The sequence below is a fragment of the Scyliorhinus canicula genome, chromosome 9, assembly GCF_902713615.1.
Source record: "Scyliorhinus canicula chromosome 9, sScyCan1.1, whole genome shotgun sequence".
Lineage (NCBI taxonomy): Eukaryota > Metazoa > Chordata > Chondrichthyes > Carcharhiniformes > Scyliorhinidae > Scyliorhinus > Scyliorhinus canicula.
In genome coordinates, this window is record NC_052154.1 from 195,545,187 (window position 1) to 195,568,403 (window position 23,217).

At 46.7% G+C, this 23,217-nt stretch overlaps 1 protein-coding gene across 8 annotated transcripts in view; it reads left to right on the forward strand.

Annotated features, from left to right (window-relative positions):
* Positions 1–23,217, forward strand: part of ano1a (anoctamin 1, calcium activated chloride channel a) — a 290,522-nt gene that overhangs the window by 214,501 nt on the left and 52,804 nt on the right. For all 8 annotated transcript variants that reach the window (XM_038808410.1, XM_038808412.1, XM_038808413.1 and 5 more), the window contains 5 exons: positions 1,644–1,718; positions 5,469–5,670; positions 9,031–9,142; positions 10,400–10,457; positions 10,548–10,648. In XM_038808410.1, the coding sequence (XP_038664338.1) occupies positions 1,644–1,718; positions 5,469–5,670; positions 9,031–9,142; positions 10,400–10,457; positions 10,548–10,648 (548 nt within the window). The remainder of the gene's footprint in view (positions 1–1,643; positions 1,719–5,468; positions 5,671–9,030; positions 9,143–10,399; positions 10,458–10,547; positions 10,649–23,217) is intronic.

The following is a 23,217-nucleotide window of genomic DNA, read 5'->3' on the forward strand; positions in this document are numbered from 1 at the left end:
ATTCTTGATCACTCATTTATTTCAAAGCAATAAAACTTCAAATTTTGGGGTGCAAGCCTTTATCCCACCAAAGGAAATGCGATAACTCACAGATTTAATACAGGAGTTACTCCCCAGTTCCTTTATCTAAGTTGCACTTCACAGGTTTTTGACCGTAAATTTGAAAGCTAGCTCTCGATTAACAAAAGGCTAGGAATTGCCGAGCTATCTGGTGCATCAAAACACACAGCTGATCCTGACACGACCTTATTTTGATATTGATGGCATAGGGCTCCTTATAATATCCACTCCTGAATCTTCCCTCACTTCCTCCAACCTCTCAATTGAACCATAAATACTTGCATTTCAATATTTTTCTGTTGAGAGTTAATACTTCCAACAGCCCCCTCTCTTCTAAATTAAGATCATCGTGTGTGAAAGTAAAAAGAATATTCCAGAATAAAATTTTGCAACATAACCTGCAGGATTTTAAAGCAATGAAACTCGTTGCTGGGATTCCACCTTTTTTAATTTTTGATGCTTGAATTTTTAGAATAGGTGGGTAGGTGCTTGATGGCTGGCACGGATGTGAAGGGCTGGAGCACCTCCTTCTGTGCTGCAAGATTCAATGACGGACCTTGGGAGAAGGGTGGAAAGTTTAGTTTCATTGTCCATTTCGTTATGACGATTCTGCTGACACTAAAAAGGAACTGTGCAGAAGCTGATGAATTTGTCCCAAGTTGGGCCAATCCGCTGGACAACATGAAAATATCCGAGTTTTCCAGTAGTCGGATTAAGCCCAAAACAGTGGCTGGAAGAGGGAAAATGTGGTCTAGGCAAGGTTGGATGGCATTCTAGCAGTTTGACCACTCTGAGGCAGTTCAGGAGTTGTGAGCATGTGGGGAGAAAGTGCCATGTCAACAGTGTTCAAACGGAAGATAATCCACACCTGCAGGATGATTGTTTTCCCCAAGTGTGTAGGGTGGGTGGGTGGGGGGGTGGCGGTGGGGGGATTCCTCCTGGAGACTGGGGAAATAATGTAAGAGCAGGAAGCCAAGCCGTCGCTGGAGACTCTCTGCCTTCAATTAGTTAAGGATGTACCTGCATTTGTGCGGGGATGTAGGAGGTCTCCCGATTCTTTCTTGTCCATCATGTGGGAGTACGTTTACTTGCCCCGCATAAAATCTCAAAAGTAACAACTTTCTATCGCTGCAAGTCAGTCGGGGATGGTTAGAGGAAGTCAGATAGAAGAAAGTTCCTTTCGAGCACTAATACCAGTCCAGATGGGTTGGCCTGAATGGCTGGCTTGTGTGCTGTTAAGTTCTGTGATCTGTTCCACCTTTAACTTTAAAGTTGTTTGGAATATTCCAAGAGGCAGTTTTATAAAAACACGGGGAGACATGTGGTCGCCGAGCCATCTCCATGAATGGGAGAATAGATTAGACATTTAAATGGATTGACCATTGGTTTTAGTTCTGATGTACAGTTCCCGGACGCAAGGTGTCACTAATAGTCTATATTATTTAACTGATGTTCAGGTGAAATCTGACGGACTTCATAACTCAGATAAGGACTTATTTTGAGCAGAAGCTCCTAGCACATCTTTGAGTTGATAGATAGCCTTGACCAATTAACTGTCCTTTTCACTGTCTGCTTCTATTTAGACAGAGAAGGAGAAGCTGACTTGGAGGGATCGAACCCCAGCCTACATGACAAATATTGTTGCGGTTCTATTTATGGTATGAATGAGTAAATCTTTGTATTGTGTATTGCAGATAACTATGGTTTATTATGGGTCCTTGTAAAATTGCACATGTGAGTTGAGGTGTTATTCAAAATGGTACACAGGTTGCTTGGCCATTGTGCTAGCTCCTTGACAGAGTTTATCGGATTAATCCCACTACCCTGTTCTTCACGTACCTGCAATTGTTTCCTCTTTTTGTGTTATCCAATTTCCTTTCTGAAAGTTGCGATTGCATCTGCTTTGCAGTTTTAAAAACTCACCACTATTCTTAGAATTCCCCCTATACCAAAAAGGGTCAATATTCTAAATGGTTTCTCGTAGACTGATAGTCTCCAGTTTTCTTTAATTTACTTGATATCAGCAGAACCTCTCGCCTAGAATTGTCACCAAATTCAACTGAACCTCATCCATTCCTTTCCAGCTGCTTACTAAGATAGTTAATTTCAATGAAGGTGTGAACCATTGTTTTTAGCTTCATACAACAATCCTGTGTGTTTGTTTGGGAGAAGGAATCTGTATTTTAGAGTTCTGCTCTTTGCAGCTGCTATTAACCCTTCGTGGGATCTTTCCCTGTATCCTCTCGTGTTCCCCTCAGACCAGATATTGCCAGACTTCCATGTTTCAAATGACACATCTTTCCATATTAAGAATTACAGCCTCTGCCACTCGCATCACATGACGTCAAACCAAGTTCTCCTCGTTTTGATTCTGAATTTGCCAATTATCTGAAATCTGTCCTTCACAGTTACTGACCCTTTGATGGAAATGCTTTATTCCTATTTCCACCATCAAAACACTGCATGATTTAGAATGCTGAAATGTACAGTAACAGCAGGACAATACAAAACATTTCAGTGCTTCAATCAGGTACTATTTGGACTTTATTTAGTGCTGGTCCTGTCCACCATGATAATTAGTGCTACTTCTGTCCACCCAAAATATAAAGGAAAAGAAATCCAAGAATTGGTACATTGCTATTCAGCAGCACTTTGGCACTTTTTTGGCTTCGCCCGGTAACACATAATTTCCTGCACTGACCAGCGTAACTCGCCTGTCCACAAAGAATCCTCTCTAATTGGGGCGCCATTTTTAAATGCTTCCCCAAACTTTCAAGCCACTCGGTCACCCCACTGTGGCCTCCAGACCCGCCCCCTTCCCCCCCCCCCCCCTCCCGCCACTGCACCCCCACTTCTTAAGGGGATCACCCCCTGGCTTTAGCACCTTGGCGCTGCTATGCCAGCAGCCAAACTGATAGTAGCAAGGTGCCCAGGCGTCGGTGGGAGTACCATCATGCCCAGAGCCCGACCACCCAGAGGTCTTTAATGGCCCCCCAGGTGCCATTACGCCTAGTCCACATTTGTGTGGACCCATGGTAAACAGGGCCCTGGCAGGGCCTCCTGGGCATGGTCGTTAGAGTTCCCGAGCCCGGCGGGAATCTGGCACAGACATGCATTTAAATGAGCCTAAAGCTCGCTTAAATCTGTTAATTGCGACTTCTCGCGAGATTCCATGAAATCTCATGAGACTTTTCGAGCCGGTCTCATCTTGTCACTGAGCCAGGTGCGATAGGGCCATGAAATCGCGCCCAATATTGCGTGTACAGGTAGTATTCACGATTCTTGCTGAAAAGTAAGGGTGTAGAATATAACCATAGAAAACTAGTAAAGCAAAATCAAAAAACAATATTAGAATGATCTTGAGTGATAAGCAGGGAAGCTGTCTACCTTTGACAAGCTTTGACAAAGAGTCATTGGACTCGAAACGTTGGCTCTTTTCTCTCCCTGCAGATGCTGCCAGACCTGCTGAGATTTTCCAGCATTTTTTTTTTGGTCGCTGTCTACCTTCTCCGCAGACTCAGCATCTTTGCAGCAAAGAGTGTGCCAGGCACTCTCTGCTTTCAGAAAATACAGCAGTCTTTTCACTTCCGCAAACAGGAGAGAGAGTTCCTTTCATTTCCAAGTTCTAAACACTTCTGTTCTCTCAAAGCATCACGCAGAGAACCAATCACTGACTGTTGTCAGGTAGAATACTGTCCCTGGCCAACCCATCGTTTTCCGGTTAACTAATCGAACCGACTCCCTCCAAAGCTAGTTCCTAAGATCCGCCCGGTGCCAAGAAGCCTGGTTTCTCCTCTCCAAAGTACAAAACCTGGGAGTGGTGACTCGGAAAACAGGCTGCTTTGGCTGAAAGGCACATCCTGATTTATGGGTCCACGGCCAAAAAGTAATAAAACGAAAGGAAATAAATAGGAAGCGCTCTTGGATTTGAATGTCATTTTCCTGTCCTTACTTACATGAGTATAACATCCGTGCTGACACCTAGGCGGGATTCTTCCGTGATCGGTGGGGCGGGCATCTCCGGCGGGACAGAGTGACGTGAACCACTCCAGCGTCAGGCCACACCTTCAGGGGCTAAGCCCGCCTCGGAGTGGTTTGTGTGCCGCCGGCCAGTGGGAAAGGGGCTTGGCGCCACGCGAACCGGCGCCGAAGGGCCTCCACCAGCCGGCACACGTTGCCACATGCGTGTGCTGACATCATCCCCGCGCATGCGCAGAGGGCTTTGCATCCGCACCGGGAATGTCGGACCGGTACAACCTCCGGTGCGGAAGGATAGAGTGCCTCCACGGCACAGGCCCGCCAGCAGATCAGTGGGCCCGGCCACCGTGGGGGCACCACCCGGGGCCTGGTCCCCCGCCCCCCCCCCCCAAATAACCCTGGAGGCCGCCCTGCGCCGCCAAGTCCCGCCGGTAAGGGACCTACTCCAATTTACGCCGGCGGGACTAGCAAAAGATGGGCGGGATCGCGGGCCAGAGAATTCGGCCAGCCCTGGCGCCCATTGTGTCACAACACCGGACCCCGCCATTCTCCGAGGCGGACAGCGCAACTCACGTCGGGCCGATCTTTGGGCGGTGGGAGAATTAGGAGGACGGCGGGGGCGGGATTCACGTCGACGCCCGGCGATTCTCAGACCCGGCGGGAGGTCGGAGAATCCCGGCGGGGGGGTCGGAGAATCCCGCCCCACATCTGTCACCAGGAGCATTTTCCTTCACCCCTCCACCCTCTCCATTTTCCACATCCATCTCCTGCCATCTTACTACGGAAACCACAACTATACATTTTTATGTGACCTCCTGGCTGAACTTATCCAATGCCTCCCCATTTTCTACCATTTCATAAGCAAGTCATCTAATTCGCTGCATCCATAATCCTCACCTGGCCCCATCCCAATTACCCCAGCCTGGCTTTGCGTATTTTCAAAGTCTGAGCATCAACCTTCAGATTCTCATTTTCACCTTTTTAAAAACTACAAGACAACCTCTTCCCATCCGTCTCCTGTGGTTAGTTCCGACCCAAAATTGCTATCTGCGATCGAATACCCTGTAAAATTCCCTTGTGTTTTTAAAATATTATGTTAGTAACTTGCCTAGCTGCTAACCTTCCTACTTCAAAAACTAAATGAAACACACTCAAATAGTTGATACAATCTCAGACTAAGGTGCAGTTTGGTCTGTATTCTCGGGAAACTGAAGGTTTTATTTTCTATTCTACAAGATTTAATTCTGAATGTCAGATAAGTTCTGCACTTCCTGTGGTTAATACGAATATAAATGTATTCACAATACCTGTACACACAGCAACTTGACCTCGTCTCTAGTATTTGTTACCACATGTCTGTGTCACTTGATGATTTTTATCATGTTGTACTGAGGAGCAAGGGCTTCACCAAATACTGTCTGTTTTTCCAGATTGGCCTGACATTTGCTATAGTGTTTGGGGTGATCATATACAGAATCTCCATTGCAGCTGCCATAGCCGTTAGTCCTGACCCATACGCCAAAGCCAATGTCAGAGTTATTGTCACGTCTACCGCTGTTATCATCAATCTGGTGGTCATTCTCATCCTGGATGAAGTCTATGGCTCCATTGCCAGATGGTTGACCATAATCGGTAAGGACGGAACTAACAATGTTACTCTTGGTTGGCCAGGCTAGACCTGGAGGACTTTAGATACTGTACTTTAGATAATGTATTAAGTGTTTCAGATAAACACTTTTCAAATGGGGTCTAGAGGTTTCTAAACTGACTGTCTGGAAGCGCAGAAGTTTAAAGAATAGGGCTGGCCATTCAGCTTGATGTATTTGTGCTTGCTTTTTCCTACTGGAGCAGTTCAATTGTATTACTCATTCTCCAAAGCCTAGTATTATCTGGTACGAATAAATTACCTGTCAAAAATATTGCGTTCTTCAATTTGCCACACTCTCCAACTTCAATAGTTTTATGATCTCTCCTTCCACATTTGGTTGATGCTCTCCAAGCTTCATGTTACAATAATTTTCTTTTGTTCCCCTCCCCTCACACCCTACGCCCCTGTTCCTGCAAGTCACAGCTCTGTGGGGATCATGGATACAAAAGTGTTGGACCAGTTATTTACATGTCAAAGATTGAATATCTGTGCAAACTCATTTCGGTGCTCCGTCTAGTTACATTAATACGGCATCTGCTAAACAAAAGTAAAAAGTATGGAGAAAATAGTCTAATTTGCTTTCCACTGCCTCATTTTCAAACAACCATTTGATACAGACAGATGATTTGTTATTGAACAAGTTATTTTAATGCATTCATCATGTTAATGTTTACACCACATAAAAGCATTGTCATTTTGTTACAGTCTCTAATTAAACGTGCAGTCACTTGATATTTAAAAATTGTTCTGCCTTTGGCTTATTACGATTTAGGTATTTAAAAAAAATATATACAAAGTCAAACCCAAAACCTGACCGATTGTCATTGGCTTGACACCTCTTGTATGTTTTTCTATTTCCCTCCCCGACCCCAGTTGGGCCTTGGTAACGTGAATATGCCCGAGATTAATGGTCCCACAATTATTGTTCTTCCCTTCTTATTTCCAACTGTTAACTGTTCTTCAAGTTGGATTTTCGTTGTTCCTTTTATCTTTTCATGAGTATGTGGGCATTGCTGGCAATGCCAGCACTTGTTGCCCTTGAACTGAATGTCTTGATGGCCCATTTCTGAGGGCAGGAAAGAGTCGAATGCATTGCTGTGGGTCTGGAGTCACTTGTAGGTCTGGTCAGGCGATGGTGGCAGAGTTCCGTGCCTAAAGGGAAACAGATGGGTTTTCACAAGCTCGATGAGAGCCGTCATGGTCATTATTGCTGAGCCTAGTGTTATGATTCCAGATTTAATTGAATTAAAATTCCAGCAGATGCAATGGTGAGATTTGAACACATGTTCCCAGGGCATTAGCCTGGGCCCTCCAGGTGATTGGTCCAGTGGCATTGCCACTGCACTGCTGCCTTCCCCTAGTACCTGTTCACGGGGTAATCTGGAATTGAGAGAGCAGTCCTGATGTTCCCTTACCCAGCGTTTTCCCTTGAAGGCTTCAGCTGATGGTTAATTGGCTTGATTGGATTCTGAGGTCAATTGAGGTCAGTTGCTGTTTGAACAGCTTTTACATTGCCAGGCACTTGTAGGTTTTAGGTTGCAAGTCTTGATAGAGACGTTTACATTTCTTTCTTTTAATACACCATGACACTTTGAAGTATGATAGATGCTCTCAAAACATCTGTATAAATAAACAAGTCTCGAATAGTAACCAGCCATTTTAATATGATCAGTTAAAAGGCCATTGGATCCAAACTAACCTGTTCTCTTTAGACTTCAACAAATTATGTTTATAGAGCACATTGAAAGAAACTCAAATGTGGGTGGCACGGTAGCACAGTGGTTAGCACTGTTTCATCGCTCCAGGGTCCCAGGTTCGATTCCCCGCTGGGCCACTGTCTGTGTGGAGTCTGCACGTTCTCCCCGTGTCTGCGTGGGTTTCCTCCGGGTGCTCCGGTTTCCTCCCCCAGTCCAAAGATGTGCAGGTTAGGTGGATTGGCCATGCTAAATTGCCCTTGGCGTCCTTAAAAAAAAAAGTTACTGGGTCACGGGGATAGGGTGGAGGCGTGGGCTTAAGTAGGGTGCTCTTCCAAGAGCTGGTGCCGACTCAATGTGCCAAATGGCCTCCTTCTGCACTGTAGATTCTATGATCCCACATTTCTAAGCGGTGTCATCAAGCAATTGAAGACCAGGCCAGGCGCACTAACAGGACTGGTGACCAGACATCGGGTCAGGGGATGGTTGGAATCGGCCTTGGCAGCTGACGGATAGTCACCAATGGTGGACTAATGGGAATAGCGGATGTGAATGAAGCCAGAATTTGAGAGCATAGAAATCTCAGTACGTTTGTGGGAAGAAGTTTGGGGAAAGGCCATGGAGGCATTTTAACCCCAAGGATAAGAACTTTATTTGTAAAGCATCCTAGACTAAGAACCAGTGAGGGTTAGTGAACACGGATGATTGGTGAATGAGACGGGTGCGATTTGCCGGCTGCATCCTGCGGGACAGGATGTGACACGCCAGTAAATGCCATGAGAGGCCTCTTACCAGATCTAACCAGCTCCCGGCTCTATCGGCCTCATTAAGGAGACCCCAGTCGGGCAGCATTTAGTACTGGCCACAAATGTGGACGAGGCGGAGCGGCACCTGGAGAGGGGGGTTTGTCAGGCCGTTGGAGACCCCTGGATGGTCTGGGACAGGGCGCGGTGGCACCCTGGCATCACCTTGTCACTGCCACTCTGGTGCTGCCAAGATGCCCATATGGTATTGAAATGCAGGCAGGGGCAGTGCCAGGATGCCTGGGTAGCAGTACCAGGGTGGCTGCCAAGGCCAGGCTCATGAAAGGGGGGAGGACAGTGGGCATGAGGGTTGAGGGGGTTGAAGTGCAAGTATGAAGGGGCCTCCGAAAGGCTGGGAGGGAAGGCCTGAAAATGGGGGTGGCCCTCTGCGATCCCATAGTGGGGTGTCTCTTCACTTAGGGGGGGGTGGGGTAATGCCCATGTATGTGGGGGGTGACATTGCCCGTGGGGGCGGTGCGTGGGGAACCCTCAAACTTGGATCAGTTCACCCTCTCAAAATGGTGCCCGGTCTCTGAGGAACCGGTGGCACAAGTGAGTTCAGTTCCCTGTTGCTGAAACATTTCAGTGTGGGCTAAACAGGAGAGAAACTGTAAAGCCCCAAAAAATGACCAAGTGTTGTTAAATAGCGGTGTGGATCTCCCTGCCCGGAATCACCCACCCAAAGAGGCACCTTTCCCCGAGTTCAGATATGGGCAGGACAGTTCTGGATAAACTAATTTATGGAGACTGGCCAGGATATCATTGGAATAGTTTGTGTGCGAGATGTTGCTGTCATTTATTACTCACATACTGTTATGTTTCCATTCCTGTTTTATCCCCACTACAGAGACTCCCAAAACCGATAAAAGCTTTGAAGAAAAATTAATTTTTAAGGCTTTCCTGCTGAAGTTTGTGAATGCCTACAGCTCCATCTTTTATGTTGCATTTTTCAAAGGCAGGTGAGTGAAGTGGGTATAACGTTTGTATAAACCACTGCCTGATGAAACCGAGCAAGAATTAAGTGACACCGTGAAATCCCAATTATAGTCAAGCATGGTTTGACAGCATCTTCCCAACTCTCTGCTTTGCCCATATGGATGGACAAGGGTGGGAGGTGGGCGACATCACCTGCAAGTTCCCCTCCCAGTTGAGCACCAGCCTGACTTAGAAATATGTGTATTCCTTTTAGTAGGTTAAAGCCCTGGGCACCCCAAGTGCACTGTGCTGTATCTTCACACACACTGCTTGGTTCAAGAAGGTTCGCAAGGAAAATAATTCTGGCCTTGTTAGTGACGCCCACATGCCATGAGTTTGAAGAAACCGCATTGGTGCTTGGGTGGATGGTGTTGCTGGTGGAGATGAAAAGCAATTTATAATGAGTATTTAAACTAATACTCATTTTTGATCTAGTGTTTATGTGACATTTTGGGTGCGATCTGGTGGAAAGGTAGGGGAGGCACGATGGCACTGTGTTTAGCACTGCTACTCGCACAGCGCCAGGGACCCGGCTCAATTCCGGCCTCGGTGATGGCCAAGGTCGCAGGCTGGTTTCTCCACCACGGAGCTCCGCTTGTCGGAACTCGGGTAATGAGAGACCTCCGAGGCCCCTGATGCCACTATCCCCCCTCTCGCCCCAATGCACTACGGGAGGGCAGCCCCCTGGCCTGATCGCAAGCGCACAAAATGACAGTTTGGCACCTTGGCAGTGGCAGGCTGGTACCCAGGTGGTCCTGCCAGGATGACGGTGCTTGGGTGGCACCAGCAGTACCAGGGTACCTCCTTGCGCAAAGGGCATCCACCTGGGGGGGGGGGGGTCTCTGATCCACGGGGAAACCCCCACCAGTACCGTTCTGCCTGGTCACCGTTTGTGGTGACCAGTACCAAACGGCACTCGCCCGAAGTTTCCGAGGCAAAGGGGATGAATCCCAGTACCTCGGGAAACTGCACATCAGAGTGACACTTCTCACTCGAATATGCAGATTTGCTTAAAAAGTGATCCTGCCCATGGCAGGATTTAAATTGCAGTGTCTTGCAAGATCATATTGGGTTTTGCGGGGTGTTGCGAGCTGGGTAGATACCGAAAGCGAGGACTCCGGCTTTTATCGCCCGCGCTGCGCCGCGGCGAGCAGCTTTTCCGGCGCACTGAGACCATTGGATCGCTCCCTTTATCTTTACATTGTAAAAACTGAATCATCCCAAATATTATTTGCTTCTAGGTTCGCAGGTCGACCTGGGAAATACACCTACATCTTTCGTCATATGAGAATGGAAGAGGCAAGTGAATTTCTTTTCAAATATAAATAAAGTTTAAAACTGGTCTTTAAATCGAAGAAATAACCGACTCTTCTCCTGTTTCTTGTCCAGTGCGCACCTGGAGGCTGCTTGATGGAACTCTGCATTCAACTGAGTATCATCATGTTGGGCAAACAACTGATTCAGAACAACATATTTGAAATCGGCGTTCCGTAAGCATTTAATTATATACTGGATAGACTAGCGAAAGATGTAAGATTGCGGATCAATTGCCTGAAAGGAGGTTCTTTTTCTTTGATAACTTTTTTTTCTCCTCTGCTGTTTTGGAGTGTGCCATGAAAGGCCTCGTGTACAATGGGGTTAGGTAGCCAACCTGTTCTCTGGCCTTAGACAGTGTCAGAAACAAAACACCTGAAGGTGCATGAGACATACCACCAGGTGACTGGCCTTGAGACTTTGTGGTATTTGCTTACTGTCTCTCACCAACAAAAGGCGGTAATCAGGACGTCCCCACGGGAGTACTGTGTTGGTCACACAAACACCTTCTAATGCACCTTGGAATGGCAAGTTGTTGCTCGGACATGCTGCAACAGCAAAATACAACCTGCTTGCCAATCTTCAACTCTCTCATTTTCATCTTTCGAAGAGCTAAAGGGGTGGAAGTTGGGCAAAAGCTCCTAATTGGCATTTTTTCACTGGCGCCCTGTTATACTCCTTGCCTCGTGTATTCTGTTCCATTGATGGGCCTGACTGTTTGCTCGGCCCGAGTGTATGCAATGGGAGGTGTGACCTTGTCCATTGTGCACAATCGCCCAAGTTGTGTTCCTCCTCCAATATGCTGATGGTAGTATGTTCATTACAGTTTTTAGCATGTTTTATACCATGTGTTGTGGTCTCAATTAAATGTCTTTTGTATTTTATAAAGTTAGCATGAGACTAGAGAACAGATTCTGTGTGGAATGAAATGCAAGGAGGAGATTTGTTACCACATGACCAACAGTTCAACAAGCTGGTATCAATAATTTCTTATCATTTTAATACTTGGCTAAAATGGTCAAAATAGAACATGCAATTAAGAACCTCGCTATATGCTGTATAATTCATTTGTAGAGTTCACCATAATTCATTTACCACACATGAATTATTGAAACGGCATCCGTGGGGTTTCAAATATTGCACAGTCCATTGTCGTATCTCGTCAATTTGTATCAATGCGTTTCTTGGGAGGGAAGAAATTCTCTTGAATAAGGTCGCTATGGCAGCAACAATCCAGGTGCTGCCTTAGATCCATGGATGTATCAAGGGACTGTCTGGGAGCATTCCTTTTTTTTAAAATTTAGAGTACCCAATTAATTTTTTGGATTTGGATTTGTTTATTGTCACGTGTACCGAGGTACAGTGAAAAGTATTTCCAATTAAGGGGCAATTTAGCGTGGCCAATCCACCTAGCCTGCACATCTTTGGGTTGTGGGGGCGAAACCCATGCAAACACGGGGAGAATGTGCAAACTCCACACGGACAGTGACCCAGAGTCGGGATCGAACCTGGGACCTTGGCACTGTGAGGCTGCAGGGCTAACCCACTGCGCCACCGTGCTGCCCTGTCTGGGAGCATTCCTGACTACCCTGGTTATTCTGTCCAGTGGGACATACAATATGGTGAGAACAGACTTTGGTCCCGAACTGGGCCTTTTTCGGCTGCAAGTGCATACCAAGGAATTGCCGACTGAAGGATTGACTGCAATTTATATGTAGCCCATTGTCTCTTGTCTGAAAAATGGGGGAAAATGCCTCTTTTCCTTTGATCCCATCTGGTTCTTGGTCTGGAAGTAGGAAGGTGCCACCTTCCATGAGTTAGGTGTGCTTACTGCATTGCTGAATTCACAGAACTCCTGTCCTGACTATGTAAGTATCTAGGATTTGTGATCATATGGGGTAGTGCCAGTGACCGATGTCCCACCTTGCTAAACCTGTGACCAAACTGGATAGGAAGGTTTCTCCTTCTGCTAAACAACGAAAAGCTTAGTTTGGTCTTTTTCTTTTTGGTTTTATTGAATGGATAAGTAATTTTGTTTGGAGTGGACGTTTTGTTGTGAAACTGGTTAAAAAGAGTCACAGAGCATCACTGTAAACAGGAGTGGATTTAACATCCACCCATCTCATCTGAGCAATCTTGTCTCCTTGTGCATGTTGTTTCAACTCTCTTAGTTTGCTAAATGCACTGACCTGGCCCAGCCAGTTCCTGTGATATCATCAGCACTTGCAATTAAAACAGGATATTTTGAATAAGAAAAATACTTAACCTAAATAACTTAAATTATTCCTCACCACTTCATCATCCACATACCAATGTGTGGGTCACCATCCAGACAGAGCAAAACCGCAAGATACCAGCTAGCCAAATAGATTCCTTGTGCTTGACTGCATAATTCCTGGAATCCATCAGAAAAAGCTAAAACCTACTCGCCTCGTGCTGCAGCCCAGATCCAAGAATCTTGCAGCATAGAAGGAGACAACTCCATCAATTAGGCTTGTGTCAATCACTTATTGTCACAAGTAGGCTTCAATGTAGTTGCTGTGAAAAGCCCCTAGTCGCCTCATTCCAGCGCCTGTTCAGGGAGGCCGGTACGTGAATTGAACCGTGCTGCTGGCCTGCTTGGTCTGCTTTAAAAGCCAGCTATTTAGCCCTGTGCTAAACCAGCCCCTGCATTGTTTGGATTGGATTGTATTTGTTTATTGTCACATGTACCGAGGTACAGTGAAAAGTATTTTTCTGCAAGCAGCTCAACAGATCATTAAGTACATGGGAAGAAAAGGGAATAAAAGAAAATACATAATAGGGCAACACAAGATATACAATGTAACTACATAAGCACCAGCATCGGGTGAAGCAGACAGGGTGTAGTGTTAATGAGGTCAGCCCACAAGAGGGTCATTTAGGAGTCTGGTGACAGTGGGGAGCAAGCTGTTTTTGAATCTGTGTGTGCGTGTTCTCAGACTTCTGTATCTCCTGCCCGATGGAAGAGTGAGTAAGCCGGGTGGGAGGGATCTTTGATTATGCTGCCCGCTTTCCCCAGGCAGCGGGAGGTGTAGATGGAGTCCATGGTTGGGAGGCAGGTTCGTGTGATGGACTGGGCGGTATTCACGACTCTCTAAAGTTTCTTGCGGTCCTGGGCCGAGCAGTTGCCATACCAGGCTGTGATGCAGCCAGATAGGATGCTTTCTATGGTGCATCTGTAAAAGTTGGTAAGGGTTAATGTGGACATGCCGAATTTCCTTAGTTTCCTTAGCCTTACAGGGGTGTGTACAGTACTTTGCTTCCTGAAGTCAATAACCAGTTCTTCTGTTTTGCTGGCATTGAGGGAGAGGTTGTTGTCGTTACACCACTCCACTAGGTTCTCTATCTCCCTCCTGTATTCTGACTCGTTGTTTTTCGAGATCCGTCCCATTATGGTCGTATCGTCAGCAAACTTGTAGATGGAGTTGGAACCAAGTTTTGCCACGCAGTCGTGTGTGTACAGGGAGTAGAGTAGGGGGCTAAGTACGCAGCCTTGCGGGGCCCCGGTATTGAGGACTATTGTGGAGGAGGTGTTGTTGTTCATTCTTACTGATTGTGGTCTGTTGGTCAGAAAAGCGAGGATCCAGTTGCAGAGTGGAGAGCCAAGTCCTAGGTGTTGGAGCTTTGATATGAGCTTGGCTGGGATTATGGTGTTGAAGGCGGAGCTGTAGTCAATAAATAGGAGTCTGATGTAGGAGTCCTTGTTTTCGAGATGCTCTAGGGATGAGTGTAGGGCCAGGGAAATGGCGTCTGATGTGGTCCGGTTGCAACGGTATGCGAATTGCAGTGGATCAAGGCGTTCTGGGAGTATGGAGGGATGCGCTTCATGATCAACCTCTCGAAGCTTTTGAAAAAACTATCCACTTAGTCCCACTCCCCTACTCTTTTTTTTTTTCCCCCACAACCCTATATATGTTTCCTTTTTAAAGTATGTACCAATTCCTTCTTGAAATTTGCTACTGAATCCACTGTCACTGTTCTTTCAGACAGTGTATTCAAGATCATAACCGCAATAATATATGAAAATTCTCTTCATCTGTACTCTGCTTCTTTTATTATCTGAAATCTGTCCTTTGGTTGCTGACTCTCCAGTGGGGAGAAAGCGTTTTCCCTGATGTATTCTCCCAAACTCCATCATTCGGAGCATGCCAACTCTCAAGGAGACAGCTTCCCGAGTTTCTCAACATGACTGGTGTTCTGGGTGTAATATCCTGACAGCGGGCGACCACCAGATGGACTAACAAATGAACGATTTTATTAAAGTAAGGAACAACAGAAAGTAAGATAAAAGCTTCCGTGTCCCAAGACTCCAAACTCCCCACGGACTGGGAACTTGGGCTCAGCACCCAGGGTTTGTGCGCTCCGGCCCTATTGGCTGATTGGACACATGACCCACCAGCGACTCGCTCCCTTAAAAGGGCATGCTAACATAATAGGCTAAAAACCTAACAAATGGGTTGATCTGAACGTTGGCTACATGACATAATGTATTTTTTTACGAAGCTTTGTCATTTTAGTTTGGCAGCTGAAGATGATTAATAGTTCGCTGTTCCCCAAGTCCGTTCTGTCAAACAAACTCGTATAACATTTTGCACATTTGGGCAAATTCGTGGCTATGCGCAGGTTGTGTGTCACAAAATTACCTGGCTGAGATAATGGTTTCCTTATTTTTTAATACATTTTAGAGTACCCAATTATTTCTTTCCAATTAAGGGCCAATTTGTACACGGCCAATCCACCTAACCTACACATCGTTGAGTTGTGGAGGAGAAACCCATGCAAGCATGGGGGAGAATGTGCAAACTCCACATGGGCAGTAACTAGGGCCGGGATCAAACCAGAGTCCTCAGTGCCATAGGTAGCAGTGCTAACCACTGTGCCACCGCGCTGCCCCCAAGATAATGGCTTTCCTATTTTTTTTTCTTTGAACTTAGTTCAAATTCCACATACAAATTCTCTCTATCCTTGCTCTTTTTAAAAATCTGACTGGCATCAACTATGGCTCAGTGGTAGAACGTGCCTCTGTGCAGGTTCAAATCCTGCTGCCGTAACTTGTTGTGGTGGGTGATTTTGACTTCCCCTATATTGACTGGGACTCGCTCATTGCTAGGGGCGTGGATGGGGCAGAACTTGTAAGGAGCATCCAGGAAGGCTTCTTGAAGCAATATGTAGATAGTCCAACTAGGGAAGGGATTGTACTGGATCTGGTAATGGGGAATGAGCCTGGCCAGGTGGTCAATGTTTCAGTAAGGGAGCATTTCAGGAACCGTGACCATCATTCAGCAAGTTTTAACGTATTGTTGGATAAAGAAGAGAGTAATCCTCGGGTGAAAGTGCTAAATTGGGGGAAGGCTAATTCTAACAATATTCAACAGGAACTGAAGAATCTAGATTGGGGGCGGATGTTTGAGGGTCAATCAACATCTGACGTGGGAGGATTTCAAACGTCAGATGATAGGAATTCAGGACTGGCATGTTCCTGTGCGGAAGAAGGATAAGTACGGCAAGTTTTGGGAACGAGGGATATTGAGAGCCTAGCCCAAAAGAAAAAGGAAGCATTTGTAAGGGCTAGAAGGTTGGGAACAGATGAAGTCCATGAGGAATATAAGGAAAGTAGGAAGGAACTGAAGTTAGAAGTCAGGAGGGCTAAAGGGGATCACGAACAGTCATTGGCGAACAGAATTAAGGACCATCCAAAGACCTTTTTACACGTATATGAAGAGAAAGAGGGTAGCCAGGGAAAGGATTGGCCCACTCAAGGACAGGGGAGGGAATCTATGCGTGAAACCAGAAGAAATGGGCGAGGGACTGAATGAGTTCTTTGTATCAGTATTCACCAAAGAGAAGGGTCTGCTGAGGGATCTGGTGCAGACACGGGTGAACATGGCCGAGGCCCTCATGAGCTTGGTCCAGTCACCGAGGACCATTGCTGAGAGCTCTCACACCATGGTACATACAATGGAGTGCCTCGAGGATTGGCAGTGCCAGATGGTCGAGAGGCTTCTGGAACACGTTCCAGCTGCCCAGCATCCTTTGTGGGTACCCTTTGGTCCCCCTCCCACATCCTAATGGGCAGCCAGGTCTTGAGCCTGAATGGCGTCCCTCCTTTGTGGCAGGCTCCGGTCTGCATTGGCCTTGATGCAGCCGGCTGCGTCTGCTGGCCTCATCCGTGACCATCAGGACAACCGCCATCTCCGATGGATCGATCCCAAAATGAATCTTTTACCTGGTAGGATGTGGCGAAGGAGAGAGTCAGGTCATTCACCTTAGGATGCTCAAAAACCCTTCTCCCAACCCCTTGTCCTCATGATCTTTGCAACTGACCACTTATCACTTTGCCCGGTACCGTTGCCTGGCCCGTGATCCTCAGCCATTGCCATTGAGGGAGGTTTCCCCTGACCCAGCCAAGAGAGATGCAGCTGAGAATGATGACCAAATGGTTGTGGTGGCCTGACTCAGTGAACTATGAGGGGACACCAGATCAAACGATCAACAAGGGGACAAATAGCCATCCATGGTCGATACCCAGATTTGGACACCCCGAGATCTTATTGCTGTCATGTCAAAACACTCAATGCAGCTGGCTGTCAAAGCTTGCTCGTTAAGCTGACAGGCAGCCAGTGTTGCAACTATCCCTTGCCCTCAACATGACTGTCTCGCCTTCCGAGTGCCATCCAGAGACCAATTGAGCTGGCAACATTCACTCTGCACACCCACACCCTCCCAGTAGATCAGGAGCCCCTAGACCCCAGATGACTTCCCGCAGCATCTGGGAGGTTGTGCTAAGCTCTCTTCCACTCATCCAGATAATTACTCTTTGGCCACAAGAGGATCCTAAGTGGTGAGCTCCTGCCCGTAATAGGGGTGCCAGCTGCCCCTACGATGCTGAAGCTCCTCGAGTACAGACGCAATGTTTGGGCATCAAAGGTTGCAGGACATCCAGACCAGAAACAACACCCTCAGACAGAGCACCTGATCTTTTGAGGAGGTACTTCACAGTTCATGGACGATGAATTGTTATCGCAAACAACAAAGCTAATCCCTCCTTTGAGTTGGCCTTTAGCTGTCAAACTAGAGGCTTCACAATGGGGAATGTAAACAACTGAGGAATGAGGGACAAAAGAAATCACACTGCAACATTGACAGCACAGAGCCACTTGAAGCATCCAAGGAGTCTGAAATGGCCTTCACGAGACCAGCTGAGCGTGGCTCTGTCCTGTGAGAGTTCAGTAGAACAGGAGGGCTGCAGCAGTGGTTTGCCCTGTTATGGGCATTCACAAGACAAAAAGATGACTTTAATGCTTCACATACCCAAATCTCACCGCCCCCCCCCCCCACCCTCCACCCACCTCCAGCATGCCAACTTCCTTTAAAGACCCCCCACCCTGGCCAGCAGCTAGTGTCCTTGAGCTGCCTGGGGGTAAGGGAAGGTGGCGACTCACCACCTTAGTGTCCATGGCACCCGGTCCCTGTTTTTGTAGAGCTGTACTAAATGCCGCCCGCGGGACGTCCCGCTGCGGGTAGTGGGTGACTCCCGCCTACTGCTGCATTTCCACTTTAATCTCGCTAACGAGATACAAATTCATGCAAAAGAAGTTTGATCGGATCCTCAGCCTTTCTGGGCGAGGGATCCTGATCACGGCAGAAGGAGGGGGCCGGGAGATTTGGAAACTGTTTGGCGGCTGGCACAAATCCCATTTTGGACCCCCACCCCGTGCAAAGTTAAGTAAAGTCCCTGGGGAGTGAGGGGGCGAGGGAGAAACCTCCCCAGGTACTGGTGTGCCGCTTAATAATAATAATAATAATAATAATAATCGCTTATTGTCGCAAGTAAGCTGAAAAAGCCCCTAGTCGCCACATTCCGGCACCTGTTCAGGGAGGCTCATACGGGAATTGAACCCGCGCTGCTGGCATTGTTCTATTATAAAACAGCGATTTAGCCCAATGTGCTAAACCAGCTGTTCACCTTTTGGGTGAGGGGGTGGATGTGGGTGGGGGGGGCAGTCCTGAGGCTGGGGGAGAGGGGGATCCCTGTTGCTTGTGTAGGGAGCTTGCAGTGTCTATAGGGGGGGTGGGGGGGGGTGGGGGGGTAGGGGGGACACTTGAAAAATGCCACCAACACGATCTCTGTGGAACCAGCATTGTGCCTCTATCAGGCCCCAACCCAACGTGACAGCACAAACTACGGCCCAGATGATCTGTTCTCAAGAGTGCAAAGTTCCACCCATTGTCTACAAAGTCTCAGGGATTGTTTAAAATGTTGTTCTTTCATGGGATGTGGGCAAAGCCAGCATCTATTGCCCAACCCTAATTTTCCTTGAACCGTTTAAGAGTCAACCACATTGTTGTGGGCACCAGAGCAATAGGTCATAATGTGAAAAAATTGAGGGAGAACTAGGGAATGGGGCCAGTATGGCTCTGAGGAAGAGCAGACAGGGAGATGTTGCTGAAAACAGCGGGACTGGTGGCCTGAAGTACAGATGTTTTAATGCAAGAAGTATAACAGGTAAGGCAGATGAACTTAGAGCTTGGATTAGTACTTGGAACTATGATGTTGTTGCCATTACATAGACCTGGCTGAGGGAAGGACTGGATTGGTAGCTAAACGTTCCAGGATTTAGATGTTTCAGGCGGGATAGAGGGTGATGTAAAAGGGGGGGGAGGAGTTGCGCTACTGGTTAGGGAGAATATCACAGCTGTACTGCGGGAGGACACCTCAGAGGGCAGCGAGGCTATATGGGTAGAGATCAGGAATAAGAATGGTGCGGTCACAATGTTGGGGGTTTACTACAGGCCTCCCAACAGCCAGCGGGAGATAGAGGAGTAGATAGGTAGACAGGGTTTGAAAAGGAGTAAAAGCAACTGGGTTGTTGTGATGGGAGACTTCAACTTCCTCAATATTGACTGGGACTCACTTAGTGCGAGGGGCTTGGATGGGGCAGAGTTTGTAAGGAGCGTCCAGGAGGGCTTCTTAAAACAATATGTAGATAATCCAACTGAGGAAGGGGCTGTACTGGACCTGGTATTGGGGAATGAGCCCGGCCAGGTGGTAGAAGTTTCAGTAGGGGAGCATTTCGGGAACAGTGACCACAATTCAGTAAGTTTTAAAGTGCTGGTGGACAAGGATAAGAGTGGTCCAAGGGTGATTGTGCTAAATTGGGGGAAGGCTAATTATAACAATATTAGGCGGGAACTGAATAACCTAGATTGCGGGCGGATGTTTGAGAGTAAATCAACATCTGACATGTGGGAGGCTTTCAAATGTCAGTTGAAAGGAATTCAGGACCGGCATGTTCCTGTGAGGAAGAAGGATAAATACAGCAAATTTCGGGAACCTTGGATAACGAGAGATATTGCAGGCCTCGTCAAACAGAAAAAGGAGGCATTTGTCAGGGCTAGAAGGCTGGGAACAGACGAAGGCTGTGTGGAATATAAGGAAAGTAGGAAGGAACTTGAGCAAGGAGTCAGGAGGGCTAAAAGGGGTCACGAAAAGTCATTGGCAAATAGGGTTAAGGAAAATCCAAAGGCTTTTTACACGTACATAAAAAGCAAGAGGGTAGCCAGGGAAAGAGTTGGCCGACTGGAGGATAGGCAAGGGAATCCATGTGTGGAGCCAGAGTAAATGGGCGAAGTACTAATTGAATACTTTGCATCAGTATTCGCCAAAGAGAAGGAATTGGTGGATGTTGAGTCTGGAGAAGGGTGTGTAGATAGCCTGGGTCACATTGAGATCCAAAAAGGCAAGGTGTTGGGCATCTTGAAAAATATTAAGGTAGATAAGTCCTCAGGGCCTGATGGGATCTAACCCAGAATACTGAAGGAGGCTAGAGAGGAAATTGCTGAGGCCTTCACGAAATCTTTGGATCCTCACTGTCTTCAGGTGATGTCCCGGAGGACTGGAGAATAGCCAATGTTGTTCCTTTGTTTAAGAAGGGTAGCAAGGATAATCCAGGGAACTACAGGCCGGTGAGCCTTATGTCAGTGGAAGGGACATTGCTGAAGAGAATTCTTCGAGACAGGGTCTACTCCCATTTGGAAGTAAATAGACGTATTAGTGAGAGGCAGCACGGCTTTGTGAAGGGGAGGTTGTGTCTCACTAACTTGATAGAGTTCTTCGAAGAGGTCACAAAGGTGATTGATGCAGGTAGGACAGTGGTTGTTGTCTATATGGACTTCAGTAAGGCCTTTGACAAGGTCCCTCATGGCAGACTGGTACAAAAGGTGAAGTCACACGGGATCAGGGGTGAGCTGGCAAGATGGATACAGAACTGGCTGGGTCATAGAAGGCAGAGAGTAGCAATGGAAGGGAGCTTTTCTGATTGGAGGGCTGTGACTAGTGGTGTTCCACAGGGACCAGTGCTGGGACCTTTGCTGTTCATAGTATATATAAATGATTTGGAGGAAAATGTAACTGGTCTGATTAGTAAGTTTGCAGATGACACAAAGGTTGGTGGAATTGCGGATAGCGATGAGGACTGTCAGAGGATACAGCAGGATTTAGATCGTTTGGAAACTTGGGTAGCAAGATGGTGGATGGAGTTGAATTCGGACAAATGTGAGGTGATGCATTTTGGAAGGTCTAATACAGGTAGGGAATATACAGTGAATGGTAGAACCCTCAAGAGTATTGACAGTCAGAGAGATCTAGGTGTACAGGTCCACGCAGGTGGAGAAGGTAGTCAAGAAGGCATACGGCATGCTTGCCTTCATTGGCCGGGGCATTGAGTATAAGAATTGGCAAGTCATGTTGCAGCTATATAGAACCTTAGTTAGGCCACACTTGGAGTATAGTGTTCAATTATGTTCGCCACATGACCAGAAGGATGTGAAGGCTTTAGAAAGGGTGCAGAAGAGATTTACCAGAATGTTGCCTGGTATGGAGGGCATTAGCTATGAGGAGAGGTTGAATAAACTTGGTTTGTTCACACTGGAATGAAGAAGGTTGAGGGGCGATGTGATAGACGTCTGCAAAATTATGAGGGGCAGGGACAGAGTGTATAGTCAGAGACTTTTTCCCAGGGTAGAGGGGGCATAGGTTTAAGGTGTGAGGGGCAAGGTTTAGAGGAGATGTACGAGGCAAGGTTTTACACAGAGGGTAGTGGGTGCCTGGAACTCGCTGCCGGAGGAGGTGGTGGAAGCAGGGACGATAGTGACGTTTAAGGGGAATCTTGACAAATACATGAATAGGATGGGAATAGAGGGATACGGACCCCAGAAGTGTTGAAGATTTTAGTTTCGACAGGCAGCATGGTCGGCGCAGGCTTGGAGGGCCGAAGGGCCTGGTCTTGTGCTGTACTTTTCTTTGTTCTTTGTTGTGGGTCTGGAGTCACGTGTAGGCCAGACCAGGTAAGGACAGCAGATTTCTGTCCCTCAATGGCATTAGTGAACCTGATGGGTTTATGGCGATTGTGACAATGGTCACCTCTGCTGAGACTAGCTTTTTTAAAGTTCCATCAGTGTCCCTGGTGGGATTTGAACCTGGTGCTCCCAGACTCGTGCTGCTGGCACTAACTGCGGCTTCTCCAGTGGGGATTTGTCACCGTGATTCCCCAAGCTCCTCGGAGATACAGGACTCCCGCAAGACTCCCATGAAAGAACAAAATTTTGAACAATCCTCCTCCCCCCCCCAAGAGTATGGGAAGCCGACAATAGCAAGTGTTGAAACCTGAATGAACTTTCAGCAGTGTCTCAGCGCTGGAGGCAAAAGTGACTTGAAGTATTTGAAATTTTATAAATCATCAATATTATTTACATATTTGAATATGGATTGTTATTAGAGGAAAATAAACCAGATTCTCTGACCAGGAAAAATGTTCTCGCATCATCAATCAAGAAACTAAATTTACATTTCCAAGCAGCTCCCAGGAACAAGAAGAAGAAGAAAGAGTTTGACAAACACCCGCAGGTTAAGAAGCCCCTTTTGTTACAGCATTCATGAGAGCGTTCAGTAATTTGAGATTGCACTTCCCAAATGGTTTAGATGGCTGCGATCCATTCAGCTGCTTCTAAAGGCTGCATTCAGATGTAAATAGTTCTCGGTTTCCCAATCTGTTGCTTTGATAAATTTATTTATTTACCTTCTATTAACCTTTGTACTGCAAAATGAAATGTCAAGTATATTCATTTTAAAACTTCTAAAACATATTTTTTGTCTCCACAATCCATTTACAATCGCCACCCCCTATCACCAAGTGAATGCTGGGTAGGTCAATATTCTGCTAGTATTTTAGATGCAATCATTTTGGACAGGAATACGTTTCCTCAACTCCGTCACCCTCACATAAAAGACTGATTCGACATCAGTTGAGACTTCCAAGATAAAGCTGTCATTCTGCAATACCATCGGCTGGCTTGAGGATTTGGTCTATCTCTTCACATGTCTGATTTCTAATTGGCTGATATTCTTGCTCCTACTGAGGAGTATGTACAGATTATTTTATTGCATTTTGTTATTGGATACAAACAAAACATACAATCAGCTTGGCGATCTTCATTAACTAAAAGCAAATTACTGTGAATGCCGGAATCTGAAACCAAAGAGGAAACTGCTGGAAAAATCTCAGCAGGTCATCTGGACTCAACGTTAGATCTTTTCTCTCCCTACAAATGCTGCCAGACTTGCTGAGATTTTCCAGCATTTTCTCTTTGGTTGGCGATCTTCATTGCTTTATGAAGCCAGTGGTCAATCTCTTTAGTACAATTTGGTCATCTTGAATGAGAAGAA